Source organism: Salmo trutta, chromosome 3 (assembly GCF_901001165.1).
Source record: "Salmo trutta chromosome 3, fSalTru1.1, whole genome shotgun sequence".
NCBI classification, from domain to species: domain Eukaryota; kingdom Metazoa; phylum Chordata; class Actinopteri; order Salmoniformes; family Salmonidae; genus Salmo; species Salmo trutta.
In genome coordinates, this window is record NC_042959.1 from 21,752,474 (window position 1) to 21,774,771 (window position 22,298).

Genomic DNA, 22,298 nt, shown 5'->3' on the forward strand with positions numbered 1-22,298 from the left:
ACTACGATTTGCAACTGCACATGGGAACAAAGATCTTACTTTTTGGAGAAATGTCCTCTGGTCTGATGAAACAAAAATAGAACTGTTTGGCCATAATGATCATCGTTATGTTTGGAGGAAAAAGGGGGAGGCTTGCAAGCCGAAGAACACAATCCCGACCGTGAAGCACGGGGGTGGCAGCATCATGTTGAAGGGGTGCTTTGCTGCAGGAGGGACTGGTGCACTTCACAAAATAGATGGCATCATGAGGCAGGAAATTATGTGGATATATTGAAGCAACATATCAAGACATCAGTCAGGAAGTTAAAGCATGGTCGCAAATGGGTCTTCTAAATGGACAATGACTCCAAGCATACTTCCAAAGTTGTGGCAAAATGGCTTAAGGACAACAAAGTCAAGGTATTGGAGTGGCCATCACAAAGCCCTGACCTCAATCCTATAGAAAATTTGTGGGCAGAACTGAAAAATCTTGAGCGAGCAAGGAGGCCTACAAACCTGACTCCGTTACACCAGCTCTGTCAGGAGGAATGGGCCAATTTAACCTCACCTGGCCAACATCCAGTGAAATTGCAGAGCGCCAAATTCAAAAACAGAAATACTCATTATATAAATTCATGAAACATACAAGTGTTATACATGGGTTTAAAGATAAACTTCTTGTTAATCCAACCACGGTGTCAGATTTCAAAAAGGCTTTACGGCGAAAGCATACCATGCGATTATCTGAGAACAGCGCCCAGCAGACAAATCATTACAAACAGTAACAATCCAAGTAGAGGAGTTACACAAGTCAGAAATAGTTATAAAATTAATCACTTACCTTTGATGATCTTCATATGTTTCCACTCACAAGACTCCCATTTACTCAATAAATGTTAGTTTTGTTCGATAAAGTCCATGGTTATATCCAAAAACCTCAGTTTTGTTAGCGTGTTTTGTTCAATAATCCACTGTCTCAAACAACATCCGGTGAAAATGCAGAGCGTGAAACTCAACAAAACAGAAATTCTCATGATAAACACACATAAAAGATACAAATTTTATACACCAGCTTAAAGATAAACTATTTGTTAATCCAACCGCTGTGTCAGATTTCAAAAAGGCTTTACGGCTAAAGCAAACCATGCGATTATCTGAGAATAGCGCCCAGCAGACAAATCATTACAAACAGTTAGCAGCCAAGAAGAGGAGTAACAAAAGTCAGAAATAGCGATAAAATGTATCACTTACCTTTGATGATCTTCATATGGTTGCCCTCCGAAGACTCCATGTTACACAATAAATGTTTGTTTTGTTTGATAATGTCCCTCTTTATGTCCAAAAACCTCCGTTTTGTTGGTGCATTTAGTTCAGTAATCCAAAGGCACAAAGCGCACTCTCAACATCCAGACGAAAAAAGTAAAAAAAGTACAATAAAAGTTTGTTGAAACATGTCAAACGATGTTTAAAATCAATCCTCAGGTTGTTTTTGTCATAAATAATCAATAATATTACAACCGGACAAAAGCTTCGTCAATAGAAAAGGAGAAACAAGAAAATCGCGCTCCCGATCACACGCTGGACTCATGTCTGGAAATGTCCACTGTCCACTCATTGAAAGTGCTGCATCTCCCTCATTTTTCAGAGTAAAAGCCTGAAACAATGCCTAAAGACTGGCCACATGTAGAAGAAGCCATAGAGATCGTGAACTGGGTCCTAAGTCTTTGTATGGTGGATAGGCTTTCAATGGAAAAACAGGCTTTCAAAATAATAGTACTTACTACATGGATTATCCTCAGGTTTTCACCTGCCATATCAGTTCTGTTACATTATTTTAACCGTTTTGGAAACTTTAGAGTGTTTTCTATCCAAATCTACCAATTATATGCATATCCTAGCTTCTGGGCCTGAGTAGCAGGCAGTTTACTATGGGCACGCTTTTCATCCAAAATTCCGAATGCTGCCCCCTACCCTAGTAAAGTTAAAGGCAATGCTACCAAATACTAATTGAGTGTATGTAAACTTCTGACCCACTGGGAATGTGATGAAAGAAATAAAAGCTGAAATAAATCACTCTCTCTACTAAGACTAGCTGTCGCCATTGGTGTTGTCTAATGGGGATCCTAATAAAATCTAAAATCTATATATTAATTTGAGTCAGTTTGCTACAGCAGGATAATAATCCTGCAGCAACAAGAAATGTGAATTATAATGTGCATTATAATTAATGGACATGGTTTCTTTTTTCCAAAGCCAGCTTCAAACTATGGGGGAGGGGTGGGACATTCTGTCTTTGTGTCTTCAATAGAAAGTCATTTAGGATTTGGTAGACCCATTGTCGGGCTCTTCCGAACTCACCAGGAAGCTAGTAGTACTGCATCAGTAAACCCTAGTATTTAAACAAGCCACATTTCACCAAAATGTCTAGGCATATTTATTCATTCAAGAAACAATACTGAACCACAGAAACAGTATAAACTGCAAATGTGAAGACAGTAGTGCTTTAAGTAACAGTCACTGGCACTGCGTGGAAAAAGGGGCAAAACTCCACTAGATGAAGACTAATGAATGCTAGCGCTGAGGCCTCCACCCCCTAAAATGCTTGCTCGACTTTGATTGGTGTTTAATCAGCGAGTCTGGGAACTGCTTGCCGCCACATCTCTGTGAGGTGTCCTGACTGCAGGGCAATTTGTATTTCTGATTAAACAACCCCAGGGCCTCTTCAAGCGGGGTGTTTAGCACCAGCAGGAAAGTGTCAATCTGCCACACATCGCAAGTTGCAGGTGCAGTCTGGCGGAAAGTAAGGAGACAAACATTGAAAAGTCTATCAGAGATGAAGATCGATGAACTGCGGGTGGAAAAAATAATGTCCTCATCACCCCAGATTGGGTTATTTGTTCAGTTGAGTCTATAAGGAGGCAGAGCAAAAGTATTTTATTAGGATCCCCATTAGCTGTTGCCAAGGCAGCAGCTACTCTTCCTGTGGTCCAAACAGAACAGGGGAGATATACAAATGATCCTTCCCCTCTCGTGCAATGAGGCAGCCATTGTGATTTACGATGCGGTACTGCCAGTGTGCTCATTTGTAGCTTACCAAATACATACGTTGTCGTGCCCTATTCCGATTTAATGCCAAGCTGCTGGGAGTAATCCACAAATTGTAAAATGTTGCACATCTCGGAATGAACAAGAAAAACAACAACTAAAAGTTTATTTTCTATAAAAAAAAATAACTCCTCCTATCCCAGCTTCAACAAAAGAAGCAATACGCAGCATCATAACAGAGTTTAGGTCCTTTACATTAGGAGTTTAGGTCCTTTACATTTGAGTCATTTAGCAGACTCTCTTAACCAGAGCAACTTACAGGAGCAATTAGGGTTAAGTGCCTTGCTCAGGGGCAAATCGACAGAGCCTTGTCAGCTCAAGGATTCGAACCAGCAACCTTTCAGTTACTGGCACAACACTAACCACTAGGCTACCTACCTCACATCATTCCCAGATTGTAATGTGGGAGAGTGATGTGCTAGGAGAATAGAGGCTGACCCTGAGGCAAATTGTTGCAAGAATGAAAAAGGTAAAAGGATGAGAGACGGCAGTGTCCTGCATGTCACCCTCCTATTACCGAGGCCAGCACTCATCAGAGCTTTAAAAATGGGAAGAAAATCTATACTTTCAAACCAAATGACAAACGTTCTGAGCATCCGTGCTGAAAAGTTGATTGCACAGATGCCCGCACTGAAAGAAAGAAAAATAAAGAGCTGTATGAATGTCATAGTGACATGAAATATCATACCAAAATGGATAAATGCATGGAAGTTCTCTGGGTAGTCGCACAAAGAGGATGTTTTTATGGATTCTTCTGTGGCTTGAAACAGACTATTCAAAGTGGTTCGACTCACAAGTGAAGTCTGAAATATTCTGGTTTCACCTTTTAAAAATTCACAGTATCTGTAAACATCCTTTGGGGCCTTTGTAAGGAAAATGTTTTACCTTCCCAAAACAATCACAATCACATTCTTTGAGGTTCACTTAGAGGCCTTCGGTCCTTTCCACGAGTGACAAGAGACCGCTTTATCAGGCAAAGCTTTCTGTGAAGACCATCTACTTTTAAGAGGTTCAGCTTTGACTTTATACATTCACATAATCAAAACATGACATTTCAAGTAGTCACGGTATAATTGTATTCTATTTGTTAATTATAATATGGATAATGCCTTGCATCAGCTGTTCAAGAATTGATCCATACATGATTATATGGGTGTGCATCTTTCTTTAGTTATTCAATACACATATTGATACATGCGCTTCAATATGATAGAGGAACCATTTAATACAATAACATGGTGCAATGTCTGGCTTGGCCTAACGGTAAGAAACCCATCATAAATGTGTTGGATTAAGGATAAGGCCAGAGTGACTGTGGGAAAAGTATTGTCCTGTGAGTGTATAAGGGAACGTTCTACCCTTTAAGACAGAAACACCAATCACTTGAGGCTGAGATAAAAGGTTAACTTGTAGCTGTGTTTAAGAGACATACTTGTCTTAACTTTCTCATTTTGACCACAGCACAGTCAGCTCCGATATGGCCATGTCTTCCTCTGCTATGAAATACCACCTTCGCTGCTCTGTCTGTACAGAAATCTACACCAAGCCGGTCTCTCTCAGCAACCACCACACCTTCTGCATGACATCCCTCCGACGGATCCTGCCCGGAGTGCAACGCTCAGGTCAGGGGCAGAAGCTTTCAGATCAACAGGAATCTGAAGAACTTGGCAGAGCAGCTGAGAGAAGAAGCGAGACAGGTAAGGGCCAAAGTTAATTGGTGCCCAGACCAACACCAGGAACTGAGCCTGTTCTGCAAGCTCATCTGCCTGGTGTGTCAGGATGGAAGCGAGCACGTCGGCCATTCAATCAGGCCTCTCAGAGAACAGGAGGGTCTGGTGAAGAGGGAGGTGTTGGTTTGTTGGTTCTCTTGTTATTGCGGACCTCAGGACAAAATAGAATAACACAACCCCCTCTGATAGAAAGATGAATCCTCTGCTCTCAACTAAGATTAGCTCCTGGGATGCAGGCTGCCATGGACACGGCTGAGTTTGGGGGGTTTCTAAATTGATGGATACCTAAACCACAAGGTGATGTAATCTGCAAGACTGATACTCCATCCTACCCTAGTAAACAAATAACGGTTTATTCTGTTTGTGACGACATTCCACAGATCATTGTAACAAATTTGAATGAATGTTTTAACCATTTTTAAACGCAGTATTTAGGTGACCCTCGTACTTGAATTGCTTTGTATAAATATACTAGTAAACACATAGCACATCCTGAAAAAGAACAACGAACACATTCATCTGAAAAACTCTTACATTCTTTCCAAAATACAAATAGAATTGATAAAGTGATTATGCACGTGAAAGAAACAATGTAATGTGAATGGCTGGTCATTTAAAGCAGCGGTTCCCAAACTTTTTTGGTTTGGGAACCGCCGCGCACACACCATGTCTATTTCTATGGGCCCAAGCACTGTTCATGGCAAACTGTTCAAACCCCTCTTGCTGACGGAGAGAATATTCAGCATGTTAAATGCTTATTTCCTGAAATTCTACACATTTTGTCATGGGGTGCAGAGAACAAGTTGGAGTTCTAAAGCAAATTTTCTTGCAATTCTATACATGTTGCCATGTCTAATGTGTATTCGTGGAATATGAGTGATTGAAACGTTTCAACAAAATCTGGATATTTCTGACAAGCGATAAATAGCGATAAAAAAAGCTCTCAATGACTAACATGAGGAAAATTGCACTAGCCAATTTCGAAATTGCATCTTGTACATTCTTCTATTACAAATTTCAAGAGTAAGTTGAAAGCCGAGCTGAGTTCTGTCGACCCCTCGTGGGCGCACCCCACAGTTTGGGAACCACTGATTTAGAGGCCCACTGATTGCATAGAATAGATCCCTACATGGTTACATTCAACAGAAGTGAAACTCAATCTGGTATTAAATTAAGTCTGTATTACAAAATGCCACCCACATGCCACCTCAGGTTTCTTGGCCCTCCCACCCTTCCGGGAGGGCAGCTCCCACACAGCCCAATCCAAGCTCTTCTCTGTCCTGGCATCCCAATGGTGGAACCAGCTTCCTCCTGAAGCTAGGCCAGCAGAGTCCCTGCCCATCTTCTGAAAACATCTGAAACCCTACCTCTTCAAAGACTATCTTAAATAATCCTCCTCCTCACCTCAACCCCCCCCGCAAAAAATAAAGATTTAAATACAAAATTAAAAACTTAACCAGCACCTTGCACGTGACCCCCCCCCTCCCAGCTCTGACTCTACTGATAGCTACGATTGAGGAAAACTGTACTTTCTATGCCTGTGATATGTGGTTGTCCCACCTAGCTACCTTAAGATGATTGCACTAAATGTACGTCGCTCCAGATAAGAGCATCTGCTAAATGACAAATGTAAACATAAGTCCTGCTGCTTTTACAATTCTTTAATTTATGCTAAGGGAAAAGCATTTCATCAGAGAATGTGAACGGGTAATGCACACAGCACTCCACATTTAATTTAACATGTACATTTCTCAATCAGTGTATTAAAAAGCGGTCTATGCAACAATTTAAACGATAATTTAGATTTCCTCAAGGTATTTGAATAATACAATTGTTTAACATTAACATAATGCACACAAAAAAAGTTGACACACTAACTCATTCAAGGGTTTTTCTTTATTTTTACTGTTTTCTACATTGTAGAATAATAGTGAAGACATCAAAACTATGAAATAACACATATGGAATCAAGTAGTAACCAAATAAAAGTGTTAAACAAATCAAAATATATTTTAGATTCTTCAGCCACCCTTTGCCTTGACATCTTTGCACACTGCTGGCATTCTCTCAACCAGCATCACCTGGAATGCTTTTCAAACAGTCTTGAAGGAGTTCCCACATATGCTGAGTACTTTTGGCTGCTTTTCCTTCACTCTGCGATCCAACTCATCCCAAACCATCTCAATTGGGTTGAGGTCGGGTGATGTGGAGGCCAGGCCATCTGATGCAGCACTCCATCACTCTCTTTCTTGGTCAAATAGACCTCACACAGCCTGGAGGTGTGTTGAATCATTGTCCTGTTGAAAAACAAATGATAGTGGGACTAAGCGCAAACCAGATGGTATGGCATATCGCTGCAGAATGCTGTGGTAGCCATGCTCTTCAAGTGTGCCTTGAATTCTAAATAAATCACAGACAGTGTCACCAGCAAAGCCCACCACACCATCACATCGCCTCCTCCATGCTTCAAGGTGGGAACCACACATGCGGAGATCATCTGTTCACATACACTGCGTCTCACAAAGACATGGCGGATGGAACTAATAATCTCACATTGACTCATCAGACCAAAGGACAGATTTCCACCGTTCTAATGTCTATTGCTTGTGTTTCTTGACCCAAACAAGTCTCTTTTTCTTATTGGTGTCCTTTAGTAGTGGTTTCTTTGCAGCAATTCAACCATGAAGGCCTGATTCACGCAGTCTCCTCTCAGCAGTTGATGTTGAGATGTCTGTTACTCTGTGAAACATTTATTTGTGCTGCAATCTGAGGTGCATTGAACTCTAATGAACTTATCCTCTGCAGGAGAGGTAACTCTGGGTCTTCCTTACCTGTGGTGGTCCTCATGAGAGCCAGCTTCATCATAGCGCCTTTTGCGACAGCAGTTGAAGACATTTTCAAACTTCTTGAAACATTCGTATTGACTGACCTTCATGTCTTAAAGTAATGATCAACTGTCATTTCTCTTTGCTTATTTGAGCTGTTCTTGCCATAATATGGACCAAATAGGGCCGTCTTCTGTATACCACCCCTACCTTGTCACAACAACCGATTTAGCTCAAATGTATCAAGGAAAGAAATTTAAAAAAGGCACACCTGTTAATTGAAATGCATTCCAGTTGGCTACCTCATGAAGCTGGTTGAGAGAATGCCAAGAGTGTGTATAGCTGTCAAGGCAAATGGTAGCTACTTTGAAGAATCTCAAATCTAAACTATGTTTTGATTTGTTTAAAAAACATTGGATACTACATGTGTTATTTTATCATTTTGATGTCTTCACTATTATTCTACAATGTAGAAAATAGTACAAAGAAAGAAAACCCCTGGCATGAGTAGGTGTGTCGAAACTTTTGACTGGTACTGTATATCAACCTCCGGAATCGAGAACCAATTATTTCGATACACTGAATGGTTGCGTTCACTGAAGGACGAACATTCAGTGTATTCAAGAAATTGGTTCTCACTGGTAAACATACTTCTAAATTCAATTGATTACAAGTTCTGTGTGATCTAGTTCCTGTGTGTGTGTCCTGTTTTTTCCATTTAAAATGTGTGTACTCCACAGAGCTGTTCTACTTTCAAAGACATCTGAGGATATGAGCTGAACTGAATGCATTATCAAAGAAGTCTAAAGTACAAGAGGGACCTCGTCATGATGTTGTTTCATGGCTAATGCTCTACTGCTTTGTGTGAGAATTGGCCCCCTGGCCCTCTTCTAAAAAGTAAAGTCTTCTCGCTCTGGATGATTGAGATTGACCTTGGGATGAGGAAAATGTCAATTTTACACTCGTTCCTCTCTCTTCCTCTCCCTTTAACTGGGATATAGTCACTCCCGTTGTCTGTAAATAACACGATATCCTTCCTTAGGGAGGTTTTTAGTCATTCAGTTTTTATTGTTATTCTTTTGTTTTTTTTATCCTCTTATGTTTGTTGTGTAGTAAATATTTTCATAGTTTTTTCCTGTGAAGCATGTTGCATTCCACGTCTGAATTTTGTTGTATAAATAAAGCTTGATATGATTTAATGGTAGAACATCAGTCCTTTGTGTAAAGGCAAGGATTAAAAAGGCCTAGACCATGGCTGGTCTGGAGTTACGCACCGCTGCTTTCACACCAAGGTTCCTAGAGATGAAAGGATTTTTAGTTAGACTATCTTCAATAGATTAGCCTTCATAAAGTAACTATCTTTGGTACCTTAATTATATTATTTCCTTATTTTCTGGGGAGGGTGTTGCCTTCAGCAGCCATTACACAGAGGGGGAAAGAGAATCATCTAAACCTCAGCGGACAGTTTAAATAAGTGGGGACAGGATGTTGACACTAGCAGATATGGCAGATTGTGCCCACAACGTTTCCTCTCTTGTTGTTTCGGGGATCGGTGGATTCAGCAGTGGCAGGGAACAGACTCACAACGTGGCTGGTTTAAAGGAGTTGACATACGCTGATCAAGCCCGGATTTTCTTTGCCTCCATATTCCCTTTCATCGAAGGCTGTGAGAACCCAGAAGCAGGAGTATATTTGACAGGGCTGCTTTCAGCACCGTGGGAAAACATGCTTAGAAATCAAATTGTGCACATGAGAAAAGACAACAGAAGATGTGCCAGAGTGGAGTTGGCCTTCTGAGCAATCCATTTTGTTACAGATTGTTTTCTTTTCTCCAAAGATGAAGAGAGTTGGAAAGCTTCAACCCAAATCCTGTTTAGTTAAGCTATACAACAAAAATACACCTTTGATGGTCAAGACAACACCAATTCAAGTAAGCATATTGTCAAACATGAACTTAAACCATTTAAGTAGCAAGACTAATGGTTTAGAAAAGCCTGCCCTAGTAAGAACGACCATCTTCAATGATGTCCAGAGTCCCTCCACCTCTGTTTTTGGAAGTAGCCACTGCCCAGTAGCTTGTCCATTAACAAATGTCAGCCCTATTGTATTGAGTAGTGTGAACACTAAAAATAGCAATTGAATCCCTCCCCCTCCAGAAACTGTAGCTCAGATTGCATGTTGTCCCGCACTGCAGGTACTGGCTTCTCCTTTATAAATCAGGGCAGGACAAAGTAGGCCAGAAGCTCAAACTACCTTTTTACCGGCGGAGCCAAGGAAGCCTGCGTTTGATTGTCTCCCAGATGACCACTATGCACGATGCCTCATTTATTTTATCACAGCACCGGCACAGCGTGAAGAAACAGGATATCGGTAGTTCTGCAAGGTAATGAAAGTCACTGGAATGTTTTATACCTCGAAACTCATTGAAAGTCTACCCGTTATCTCAGTCATCTAAGGGAACATACTTTGTGGGTTTTTCACAGAGCTCTAAGAAAGACTCAATGGGACCACAATATTATATATTTAGGTCACAATGGTACTGTGTAAAGAACAGTAGAGGCAACAGCAGCAGGCTTCCACTGGGAGAGTTTGGAGCCTTTGAAGCACATTTCATTCAAAGAGCTCCCTGCTGAATATGCGCAAGAGTTAAAAAGCTAGCATGGTTAAATATGCACAAGAACACCGTTTTCAGTCAGGATCCTATTAAAAAACAGGAAAAGGACTGTTGAGCGCTTCAAACGCATTTATCATAACAGGACATTCTCCCAGAAATAAATGATGATACTTGTCATAATTTTCCAGCCCCATTACAAGAGGATGAAAATAAACGGGATATTTCCGGACATGCAAGTGATTTGTAAACGGAAAGATGAAGTTGAAACATTTTGTTCTTAGAATATTGATTAGAACAATATATACACAGACTATTTCTTTCAATTCCTCTCTGGCAGTGAAATGGACTGCCTGAATATAATGCAAATGTGCATTTTTAATTTCACAAAACAACCCATTGAGAATGAATAGGCAACATCTGAACTCCAAAGTAAATATGTGTCATTTTGCGATTGAAAAGTAGGCTGCTATACCTTTAAGATGAGGGAGCCATGAATCTTCTTGAGGATGTCGTCCATCTCCATTAGTTTGGGCTGGATGAGGGAGCTGTGGGGTCCACTGATGTGGCCGATGTGGTCCAGGCCCAGGTAGTGCAAGATCAGAATGTCCCAGTCGTCTCTCTTCAGCGTGCTATCCAGGTGACGTGTCACGTTGTTGTCAACCTAGGAAAAGTCAGGGCAGACATACAGTATCAACACAGAAAACTCATGATTGTGTCATTGTTTCTGAATCTGACAAACTGTGTACAGTATAGGGGTGTGACGTTTAAACTAATTTAGGATCGTTAACGTTTACAAAAAATCTGTTACAGAAGCATTCTTTTTTTTGCAGTTATCGCAAAACTACTATTAACTGGTCCCAATCATGATCGTAAAGGCAAAAACTTTAGTATTACAAATACCTAACGCAACAATGCTGTAAGTAGTAAATTATTTGCCATGGATATAAAGCGCTCCGCACGTCATCGTCATTAACAATTGGAAAAATAGTGAGACAGGGAAGCGACAGCAGCAAAGTTCTGTATGGCAATACTTTGAGAAGTTAAACGAGAAGGTGATGAAATACTAACTCTGCCAGGTGGAATTAAGCTACAGTGGCAGCACAGGTGCAATGCTGAAAGAGAGGCTCCGTGAGACCCAACCCATCGCTGGCAGCAGTTCGATAAGGGGCGGAGTGAGGAATTCACAGCGCTGATTACATAAATAATTGCAGTTGATATGCAGCCATTGTCAATGGTAGATGAAGCCGGCATCAATCCCCTAATGGCATCTCTAGAACCAGACTACAAGATGCCAGAAATCTGACATTGTACAATGATAGCTCTGCAAGTACAAAGCATGAGCTCTCAAACACCATATGTGGCGATAACAACAGATTGTGGGACATCATACATCACTGCAACTAGCCATGACATTGATGATAAGTGGTACATGAAGCACGTACTGACAACTTGGAGGAGAGGCACACAACAGAGAACCTAAAACAGCATCAATACCATCATTGCTGAGTGGGTGAGGACAGCAGTAAGGTGAGCGCTGTCTGGTACTGTTTCCACTAGTTACCACAGCCATAAAGTCAAAACTTGTAAAAATGTATGAAAAGAAGAAGTATATTTTTGGTTTTAATTTAAGGTTAGGCATATGGTTAGCAGTGTGGTTAAGGTTAAGGTTAGAATTAAAATCACATTTTAAGAAGAGAATTGTATAAATAGGCTGGCTTTATGACTTTCTGGCAGTGGTAACTAGTGACAAATGGTAGGCATATGGGGTCATATTCAGAACCACATCTGAATTGTGAATTCACGTCTTTTCTTTTTTTTTTTACATTTAAACGTAATAATTTTTTTACATTTGTCACATCCATAGTAGAGTATGTTCGAAATATTACCTAATAGAAAATCATTAAACTTCAGTCAATATGACCCTGACCTTCAAACAGATAACGACCCTGACTGACCTCGGTGTAGTCGGACACGAAGAAAGAGGTCGTGCCATCGTACTCCATGAAGTGCTTGGGGAAGAGCTTCACCCAGGTGTCGTCCCCGTAGAACACCATCCGCTTGCCCGCTGTCTTGGCCTGCCAGATGAGGTTGTCCTCCAGCAGCACTGGGGAGTTCAGGTTCATCACCACGTCGATGAAGCCCGGGATACTACCTGTGGTCAGGGCCTAAACGGGGAGCAGAATGGGAAGGGCCAAGGGAGTTTGTCAACCTACGTACGTAAACTAGCAATAGGCCAAATACGCAACATATTATTACCAGATGTAAAGGGTAAAAATCATTGTCTCTGTAGCCTATTAATGTTATAGAAAGAGTAAAAATAATTGTCTCTGTGTAGACTATCAATCAAGGTTTTGTGTTGTTTGAGACCACCTAAAATGAGACTGATTCAAGACCAAGACCAGAGCAATTTGAGTCCGAGTTAAGACCAAGCCCGGAGTGGGGGCACGACCGAGTCAAAACCGAGACCAAGAGGGGATCAAGAGTCAAGACCAGAAAAATGTGAGTCCAAATCAAGACCATGATTGTAATTTTGTCAAATCACCACATAATAGGAGTTCAAAATGTCCAGTATTTCTGTGTTCCTATTTCAGAACAAGATATGGATTCTTTAGGCATTCAGAAGTTAAATAAATGCATGCTGAGGGAAAATAGAGCCACTGTACAAATTATTACTAACCCAAATACAGTGGGGAACAATGGGCCTTCCACACCTTCAGAGAAGGGCTAAGGATTTATAAAATAATTATTTGAATAATCAGTTTTTGTTGGAAAGGAAATGGTTAACACTGCTAGTCTCTGGGGAGATACATCTAGCTAGCTAAGTCAGCCATTGGCTAGGGCAGCCATCAGAAGCTAGATAAAAGGCATCAGCCAACTGTATTAGGGCAACATTTTGGAGTGACAGTGGAATCAATCACTCAACATTTTGACTTACTGGGTGGAGCCGTTTTTACAAAAACGTATGGAAACTTCTTGAAGGCCAACAGGTCACTGTGCAATAGCGAGCAGTAGCTTTCCCACGGTCAAGTACCTAGCTTTTGTTGACCGCTAGTTTGCCGCTGACGCAGCAGGTGTTATCAAAGAGAATGTTGTTGCTAATTTGTTAGCTTCTCTCTTTTAAAGAATAATTTTCAACAAGAAGTTAAGTTTCAAATTAAGATAATCTGGTTAGTGGAACTGTGTTTTTTATTGCAGTGCGCTTGCTGTTGTTAGCCATCTCTTTGAGAATAACTTTTGTGTGAACGATTGTTGCATTTAAAGTGGAACTGAAAGCATTTTAGCATCATGAAAACATTTTCTGACAAGCGACCACTCTGATATGGTCATTTTCACGTTTTCATAAATTCATAGAATGTTTGGGTATGATGTATACTAAGACATTTGCGAAAATTCTATAGTAATATAGAATGGGAAACCGGCCATGCATTTGGACAATTAGACAATGCAGTACATAAAACATTTGGTCTTGTCCAGGACCAGAGTCTATACAGACCGGTGTGCTATAGTCAATCACAGCTACACAAAAGCCACAAAATACAATACAAAATACACCTGAATGGATGTCACTCGCCCACTCCTCCAATGGCATGACATGACATTCTCCTTGCAGCTAGCTAGCTAACTGACGTTAGGCTCTGTGTTTTTAGCTTGCTACATACATAGAAATGCTAGCCTATTAGCCACGTTATGACTGACTTGTGATCATTGCCTTTGCTAGTTAGATTGTATTGACATTCCCAGCCCGTTTTTGTCCAGAATATTGAGTCATTGAAACTGAAACATGGCAGCAAACAATGTACCAGGCCAGCTGTGATTTACAACCTGATAGCAATACTTCCTGGACTACCAATAAATGTACTGGTTAATTATAATAATCATGCATTGAACTGCATCCATCTCTTCTGCCAAATATGCCTTAGTGTACATCATGGAAAGTTGAGTCAAATAGAACCTATTTTTAAAACTTATAAAGTTGGTTTTGTAGCATAAACTTTTTTTACTGATATAATGATATTATTCTATTTCATATCTGTAAAGTAGTTAAAACACTTTCAGTTAGACTTTAAACTTTAGGTCACCGTTTACTCTGTGTGCTAAACATGAAAAGTTGTTCTGGAATGGGAAGTAATAGTTGTACATTTCAATTGGATAATGCTTAATGGTTGTGTTTTTGTATTCTTATGATTGGGACCTACTGGCTAACTATGTCCAAGTCTATGGACTGCTTATACTTTAACTTCATGCTGTGTGTGACTGCTGTCTTTCCATCAGCCCTATGCAGTGATGCCTGGAGAAGTGGGTATACTCTAATTTTGCCAAAAAGTTCCCATACATCTCGCCCAGCAAAGGAAAGGCACGTGTGAAAAATGTTTTCATATGTTTAAAAATGTAAAATAAAAAATAAAACAGTTTTCCTATAGATCTTTCAGTGTCAAAATCACACTTAAAAAATCTAATAAAAAAAGACAAATTGAATTGTCTAAGTCTACAACAATGCTTAAACCACAATCTGATTGGGTGGGCCTGTCAGGGCCTAGCTCCCCAGTGGGTGGGCCTCTGTCCACCTAGGCCCATCCATGTCTACCCTACAAACAGCACATGATGACAATTGCACATCACAAATAGCCTACTAACCAACACTTAGAACTAAACTTTTTCAATACCTGGTTTGCATACCCATTGTTGCCTTTGTTAGCATTTACTGTTAGATCTTATGAATTGAAACATCTTTGCTACCATACCAGCTACCGATTGAGCTGGTATGGTAACCAGTTGAGAGATGCACACTTGCTGCCTGCAGATGATTTTCCGCTGAAACTAGGCTGTGTGTGCAGCGCGCATTTGAACATATTTCACAGGCTTTGCGATTGTGTAGGCTACTTTGTGCATGACTTCTCTATTGTACTACATAATTGATCAATCATATACCTCCACTACACTACTTTGATATGCAGTAGAGATTAAGAAGTGAGTATATGCAATGCCCACAAACAAAAGTGGGTTTACGGCTTATACCTGCGTATACCCTCCACTGCACCACTGGCCCTTTATACTTTACAAAAAGTGCACTTTCCTACAGTGTGCGCTGGTATTACGATTGCTGTCCTTTCAGAATCATGAACCTGTCACACACTGAAGGCCTATAGGTTCGCCAGTGCACAAAAATGACTATAATAGATAAAGGCTGTTAAGATATTCATGTTTTAATAAATAAGTGTAAATATTTGGCCTGGAGAAGCGCTTTTATGCACCCTCTGAATGAAAGCTGATAACTATGAGTGTTTTACTCTGCTGGTCTCGGGAAGAAATTACGAGTCCTTACTGTCCGAGACGGAGTACAAATGTTTCCGAAACCAGGCGGAGACACTCAATATGTGGTCTCAAGACCGTACTCGATTACTACAACACTGCTATCAATGTTATAGAAAAGGTCAAAATCATTGTCTCTCTGACTACCAATTTTATTTCGTTACGCTGGCATCTCCATTTACTCAAGTGTAATTTGCAGTAGAAATAGGCTAACACCAGAACTACTGCAATTACAATGGGAAATGGGTGTAAGATTGTGTTCCAAACAATCACTGAATGACCAACTGTGTACCATAAACAGTTCAAGTATCACTGTATCACATGCTTTTGTGTCCTCCTAAGCTAGTTAAAGCCAATGAAGCAACTCACATAGGCCTGGATGTTGTTGGCAGTATCTCACTACTCAGTCACATGCGATGCAAATCAGCATGTTTTCACACCGCAACGCCTTGCATAATCACTGTGATTTCTCACAATCAGGCATTCTGGGGCAATTAACCTTCGGTCAGCCTCACAGAAGGAAGCCGAAAACGGTGCCAAATCTAAACCACGTGATGGATTCCATGCTTTGTTTTCCTCCACATGGTTGTGCGGGTGCTTTAGTCCATTAGTGCAGCGGAGCTAGCAGTAGTTGGGAGGACCTGCTGGCATTTGGAATTCAAGCAAAACTACCAGAATTATCTACATTTAGGCTAGTCCAAAACTGGAGGAATTAGCCCTATTTTTAGCGGCAGAATGTCTGAATGACTGCAAGCATGCTTGCCTATATTCACATACTCAGTGCATACTACTCAACACTGCCAGAAAACCTTAGCACTCTAGCCTAACATATCTCACACTAGCCTAATTGTCAAAACAACTCCACTCAAGGATTGACCGAAGAAGAGTAGCGAGCCTAGGGGGACGGTTGGCAGTGAGCCAAACACAGATGTGAAGATACGGTGGTGAATAAAACACTAAAATCAAACACTAATTGTTCATTATTTTATCTTTTGTACTATTGTGTTTTATTATCTCGTGGGGAAAAAAGGTCTGCTAAATCTGTCTCTGGCACCATTTTAAAGTCGATGACGCTGTTACCCAAGTCATTAAAGTCTTCGGAAATAAATAATGTTGGTGCTTTAGTTTGGGAAGTTCTCATGGATATGCAGTTTTTTAAACTCCCCAAGATTAAAATAAAAAGAGGTTTGAAGTCGGCGGCTGGGGACAAAGACCCCCTACTCCCACAGTTTTACTCTCCAGCGACACTTCCATTCTCTTAAGAGATGTATTTTTACAAACTTCAAAAGGAGGTAGGCCATCATTGAAAATAAATTATATCGCTTCAATGCTGCATGTCGTTAGATCATGAGAGGAACAAGACGTGATAAAGAATCGAAGTGATACATTTGACAATCACCTACCTATCAACTGCATCACAAACATGATCAAACGCTAGACTAAAAAGGGGTAAACTGTCAATCCAAGGAAAAAGGAACTCCTAAATCTGACTTTTACAGTGTGCTGAAAGTACAAATAGCTTCCTCAGATAAAGCCATTTACTTTACCTTGGAATACTAGCCAGAATAATTGTTCATGGAAGCAATTGTTAAAACTACAGTGCTAGCATTTTTCTAAAGCTGAATGATCTACCATTCAGAACCCCAAAGTGGTCCAAATGGATATCTTAAATCACTACTCTGCCACAGCGTCAAACCCTGATTGGGGCCAACTTATTCATTTTCAAGCTAGGCCTACTTTTCCAAAGTCAGCAGAAACTTTAGATCAATGATTGACTTTTGATCTTAAGCAGGCTCTCTACACAAACCTTAGAGCAGCAGTTCCCAACTATTTCTATTCCGGGGACCACCATATCACCCTCAAAAGTTCTTGAGGACCACCATTTGTGAATGTAACAAATTAAAGGCCTATTATTGTTATCTTTGGAAGACAAAAATCTAAAACAAATAAAACAATGTGGACCACCTGTAGGTTGAAAACCATTGCTCTAGAGACAACACCAGTCTATCCATCCATGATGGTTCAGCTCACACGAACAACACAACCCTCCATCTGTGAGAGAGAGAACTCAGTTGAAGCCTGCACCGGCTTGTTCTTAGATGTGGTGGGAAAACCCTCAAATGCAGGAGAAAAGCTTGTATCAAGCAGGGTTTCTACCGATTTCATCATTGGGAGGCTGGGGAAACACAGGAAATTTGTTGAGGCGACTCCTTCTCCTGCATAGGATGTGACTGGCAGGGAAAATAAATATGCTTGTTGAGCATTGGAGTCGATGGAGAGAAGAGCTAGTGTTGGGGCCTAGTGGAGGAACAGAGGAAACCAAGGGAAGCCTTGTCTGAGCTCTGGAGGAAGTGAGGACCAGACACATAAGCTTATTAGTCGGTGTCGGAACCAAAGTAATCATCACTAGTATGTTCAGGGAACACGCTGAAACGCAAAATGCATTATTGAGACTTAGCACTAAGGAGGGCCTCAAAAATGCAACTAGCATTGTGTAAGAGTTATAATGGGGGAGGCAGGTAGCCTAGAGGTTAGAGCGTTGGACTAGTAACCGAAAGGTAGCTGGATCAAATCCCCGAGCTGACAAGGTAAAAATCTGTCGTCCTGCCCCTGAACAAGGCAGTTAACCCAATGTTCTCTGGGAGGCCGTCATTGTAAATAAGAATGTGTTCTGAACTGACTTGCCGAGTTAAATAAAGGTTAAATAAAAAAATACAAACATTAAAATAAGCTAGGTTCATTACAAACGAGGACAGAGATAAGAGCATGTCCTAAAATGGACACCACTGGTGCCTTTATATCAGCAGGCTTATTATACTTTTCCCCAGAGTATTAGTAATGCAGATTATCTGATTGCTTTGTTCTTTTCCCAGGGCATTTTCTTTTAGTCCTACATATTGTCCAGAAACCAATATTCTAAACTCAGCAAAAAAATAAATTGCCTTTTTTCAGGACCCTGTCTTTCAAAGATAATTCGTAAAAATCCAAAAAACTTCACAGATCTTCATCGTAAAGGGTTTAACACGGTTTCCCATTCTTATTCAATAACCCATAAACAATTAATGTACATGCACCTGTGGAAAGGTCGTTAAGACACTAACAGCTTACAGACGGTAGGCAATTATGAAAACTTAGGACACTATAGATGCCTTTCTACTGACTCTGAAAAACACCAAATGAAAGATGCCCAGGGTCCCTGCTCATCTGCGTGAACATGCCTTAGGCGTGCTGCAAGGAGGCATGAGGACTGCAGATGTGGCCAGGGCAATAATTTTTAATTTACGTACTGTGAGACACCTAAGACAACGCTTCAGGGAGACAGGACGGACAGCTGATCGTCCTCGCAGTGGCAGACCACGTGTAATAACACCTGCACAGGATCTGTACATCCGAACATCACACCTGCGGGACAGGTAGAGGATGGCAACAACTGCCTGAGTTACACCAGGAAACACACAATCCCTCCATCAGTGCTCAGACTGTCTGCAATAGGCTGAGAGAGGCTGGACTGAGGGCTTGTAGGCCTGTTGTAAGGAGGTCCTCATCAGACATCACCGGCAACAACGTCGCCTATGGGCACAAACCCACTGTCGCTGGACCAGACAGGACTGGCAAAAAGTGCACTTCACTGACGAGTCGCGGTTTTGTCTCACCAGGGGTGATGGTCGGATTCGCATTTATCGTTGAAGGAATGAGCGTTACACCAAGGCCTGTACTCTGGAGCGGGGTCGATTTGGAGGTGGAGGGTTCGTCGTGGTCTGGGGCGGTGTGTCACAGCATCATCGGACTGAGCTTGTCATTGCAGGCAAACTCAACACTGTGCGTTACAGGGAAGACATCCTCCTCCCTCATGTGGTACCCTTCCTGCAGGCTCATCCTGACATGACCCTCCAGCATGACAATGCCACCAGCCATACTGCTCGTTCTGTGAGTGATTTCCTGTGTTCTGCCACGGCCAGCAAAGAGCCCGGATCTCAACCCCATTGAGCACGTCTGGGACCTGTTGAATCGGAGGGTGAGGGCTATAGCCATTCCCCCCCGAAATGTCCGGGAACTTGCAGGTGCCTTGGTGGAAGAGTGGGGTAACATCTCACAGCAATAACTGGCAAATCAGGTGCAGTCCATGAGCAGGAGATGCACTGCAGTACTTAATGCAGCTGGTGGCCACACCAGAAACTGACTTACTTTTGACCCCCCTTTGTTCCGGCACACATTATTCAATTTCTGTTAGTCACATGTCTGTGGAACTTGTTCAGTTTATGTCTCAGTTGTTGAATCTTATGTTCATACAAATATTAACACGTTAAGTTTGCTGACAATAAACGGTGTTGACAGTGAGAGGACCTTTCTTTTTTGCTGAGTTTATATCCTCCTTCCTGAGCAACTGTCATCTTCATTATTTACTGATAAGGATGACTAACCACACACACACACACACACACACACACACACACACACACACACACACATCACTATGGGTGAACATAACATTCAAGGGAAAGGTACATTGAGATGAAAATGTATAATGGATCTAAAGCAGAACTGAAAGAAACTCCCCATTCTTCCTATTATAATGGAATAAAAAAGGCTAATGTCTGATTTATTGATTGATTTGTCAAAACATCTTTCTCATAATCCCAATGATCCTGATTGGCATTTCACAGGTGGATGAATCCAAATGCTGCAAATCCTTGCAACCCTCATGGAAGTTGTGTCCAATTTAGAGTCATCATGAGCAGACAGGTCTTCACGATTTCGGGCCGGTTTCCCAGACCCAGACTAAGCCTATACAACTGGATATTTACACTGCTGCTACTCGCTGTTTGTTATCTATGCATAGTCACTTCCCCCCAACCTACATGTACAAATTACCTCGACTAACCTGTACCCCCCTCACATTGACTTGGTACCGCCTGTATATAGCCTCGTTATTGTTATTTTATTGTGTTACTTTCTATAATTTAGTTTATTTCTATAATTTAGTTTAACTCTTTCTTGAACTGCACAATTGATTAAGGGCTTGTAAGTAAGCGGTAAGGTATGTTGTATTCGGCACATGTGACAAATAAAGTTTGATTTGATTTAAACGTGCTTAATGAAGATTCTCAATTTAAAGTGGCACTCCTGGAGATTTAGAGATGCCTTGTCTAAATGTTGAGAGCAGATAGCCTAATTCCCTTTACTGGAACACATAGGCCTATTCAGGCAAGATATTTCATTTGGAAGAAGTCCACCGAATTCCTTTACTCTTTCTTCCCTCACCAAATCGTCTCTCTTCTAGCAGTATGTTCTTGTTACAGTGAAACTGACGGCTTGGAAATTATACACCGGCAACAAAAACATTTTCCTATGTGTCCATTCCAATGAACGGATATGGATGGGAAAGGCAGAGCTAGAGCTGAGAGGTAATTCTTCAGAAGCAGAACATTCCTACTGGGAACGGGCAAGTCTTTGGAATGCTAATGAGTTCAATTTGTGCATGTGTAGAGCAAGTTGTCAATCTGAGAAAAATAAACTAAATATTTCCTTCACGCATAAGTGTTTTCAACAGTGCAACCTGAGGGCATGTGTGAAAGCGTTCGTACCTGATAAGTAGAGATTGACTTTAATTTCCCCATTTCTGGACCAAAGCAAAGCGCAAACGGTCATTGTCGATGATGAGTGCAGTGGCAAACATTTACAATCAGGGAATCATCAAGTACCACTAGTCCTGTGATGAGCTTGTGTTCACTCACTGGTCTTCACTTAATAACATAGGCTTCACCTCATTTCATTGTTATTAAGTCTGGATCACACACTACCAACTGCAGTATTTGAGACAGCATAGCCAGTAAAGTATGGTGACCCTGAGAAAGACATCCAAAAATAGACAGAGACAAAAATACAGGCTTGGTCTTTACCTCGACACCATATTTTTTTTCAAATGGCCCCAATTTCACCTTTGTCAAAGGAATAAACCATATACAATCTAACTCATAAGAGAACTCCCTTTCTGCAAAGGTCTTCTCAACTCTGATTGGGTGACTTCTGAACACACCGTTGCTTTACCTGCAAAGGCATTATTCTGTCCTGAAAATACTTTCTCTTATCACTTAAGTGGGTAGGAGACGTGAAAATAATCCAGGGAAACTAATTGGAATGGGCCTGTGTGAGTGTATGCCTATTATCAACAACAGGAAACTGAGCCACAAAAGCCTTTCCTATGTGCCTCACAACACAAGAGCAGCTCTACAATTCAGAGTACAATTCTGGCAATATATACAGTACCAGTCAAACGTTTGGGCACACCTACTCATTCAAGGGTTTTTCTTTATTTTAACTATTTTCTACATTGTAGAATAATGTTGAAGACAAGAAAACTACAAAATAACACATGGAATCATGTAGTAACCAAAAAAAATGTAACAAATCAAAATATATAGCTACCCTTTGCCTTGTTGCCAGCTTTGTACACTCTTGGAATTCTCTCAACCAGCTTCACCTGCAATGCTTTTCCAACATTGTTGAAGGAGCTCCCACATATGCTGAGCACTTGTTGGCTGCTTTTCCTTCACTCTGCCGCCCAACTCATCCCAAACCATCTCAATTGGGTTGAGGTCAGGTGATTGTGGAGGCCAGGTTATCTGATGCAGCACTCCGTCACTCTCCTTGGTCAAATAGCCCTTACACAGCCTGGAGGTGTGTTGGGTTATTGTCCTGTTGAAAAACAAATGATAGTCCCGCTAAGCGCAAACC

General features: G+C 41.1%; 1 protein-coding gene across 2 annotated transcripts in view; it reads right to left on the bottom strand.

The window, feature by feature from the left end:
* Positions 1-22,298, bottom strand: part of pigg (phosphatidylinositol glycan anchor biosynthesis class G (EMM blood group)) — a 115,251-nt gene that overhangs the window by 87,390 nt on the left and 5,563 nt on the right. Inside the window, exons 1-3 of one of the 2 annotated variants that reach the window (XM_029726588.1) lie at positions 15,933-16,049; positions 12,209-12,418; positions 10,726-10,914 (exon numbers count right to left, since the gene is read on the bottom strand). In XM_029726588.1, the coding sequence (XP_029582448.1) occupies positions 10,726-10,914; positions 12,209-12,376 (357 nt within the window). In that variant the 5' untranslated portion in view covers positions 12,377-12,418; positions 15,933-16,049. Of the gene's footprint in view, positions 1-10,725; positions 10,915-12,208; positions 12,419-15,932; positions 16,050-22,298 lie in introns of those variants that run through there. The other variant, XM_029726577.1, reaches the window with a different exon arrangement.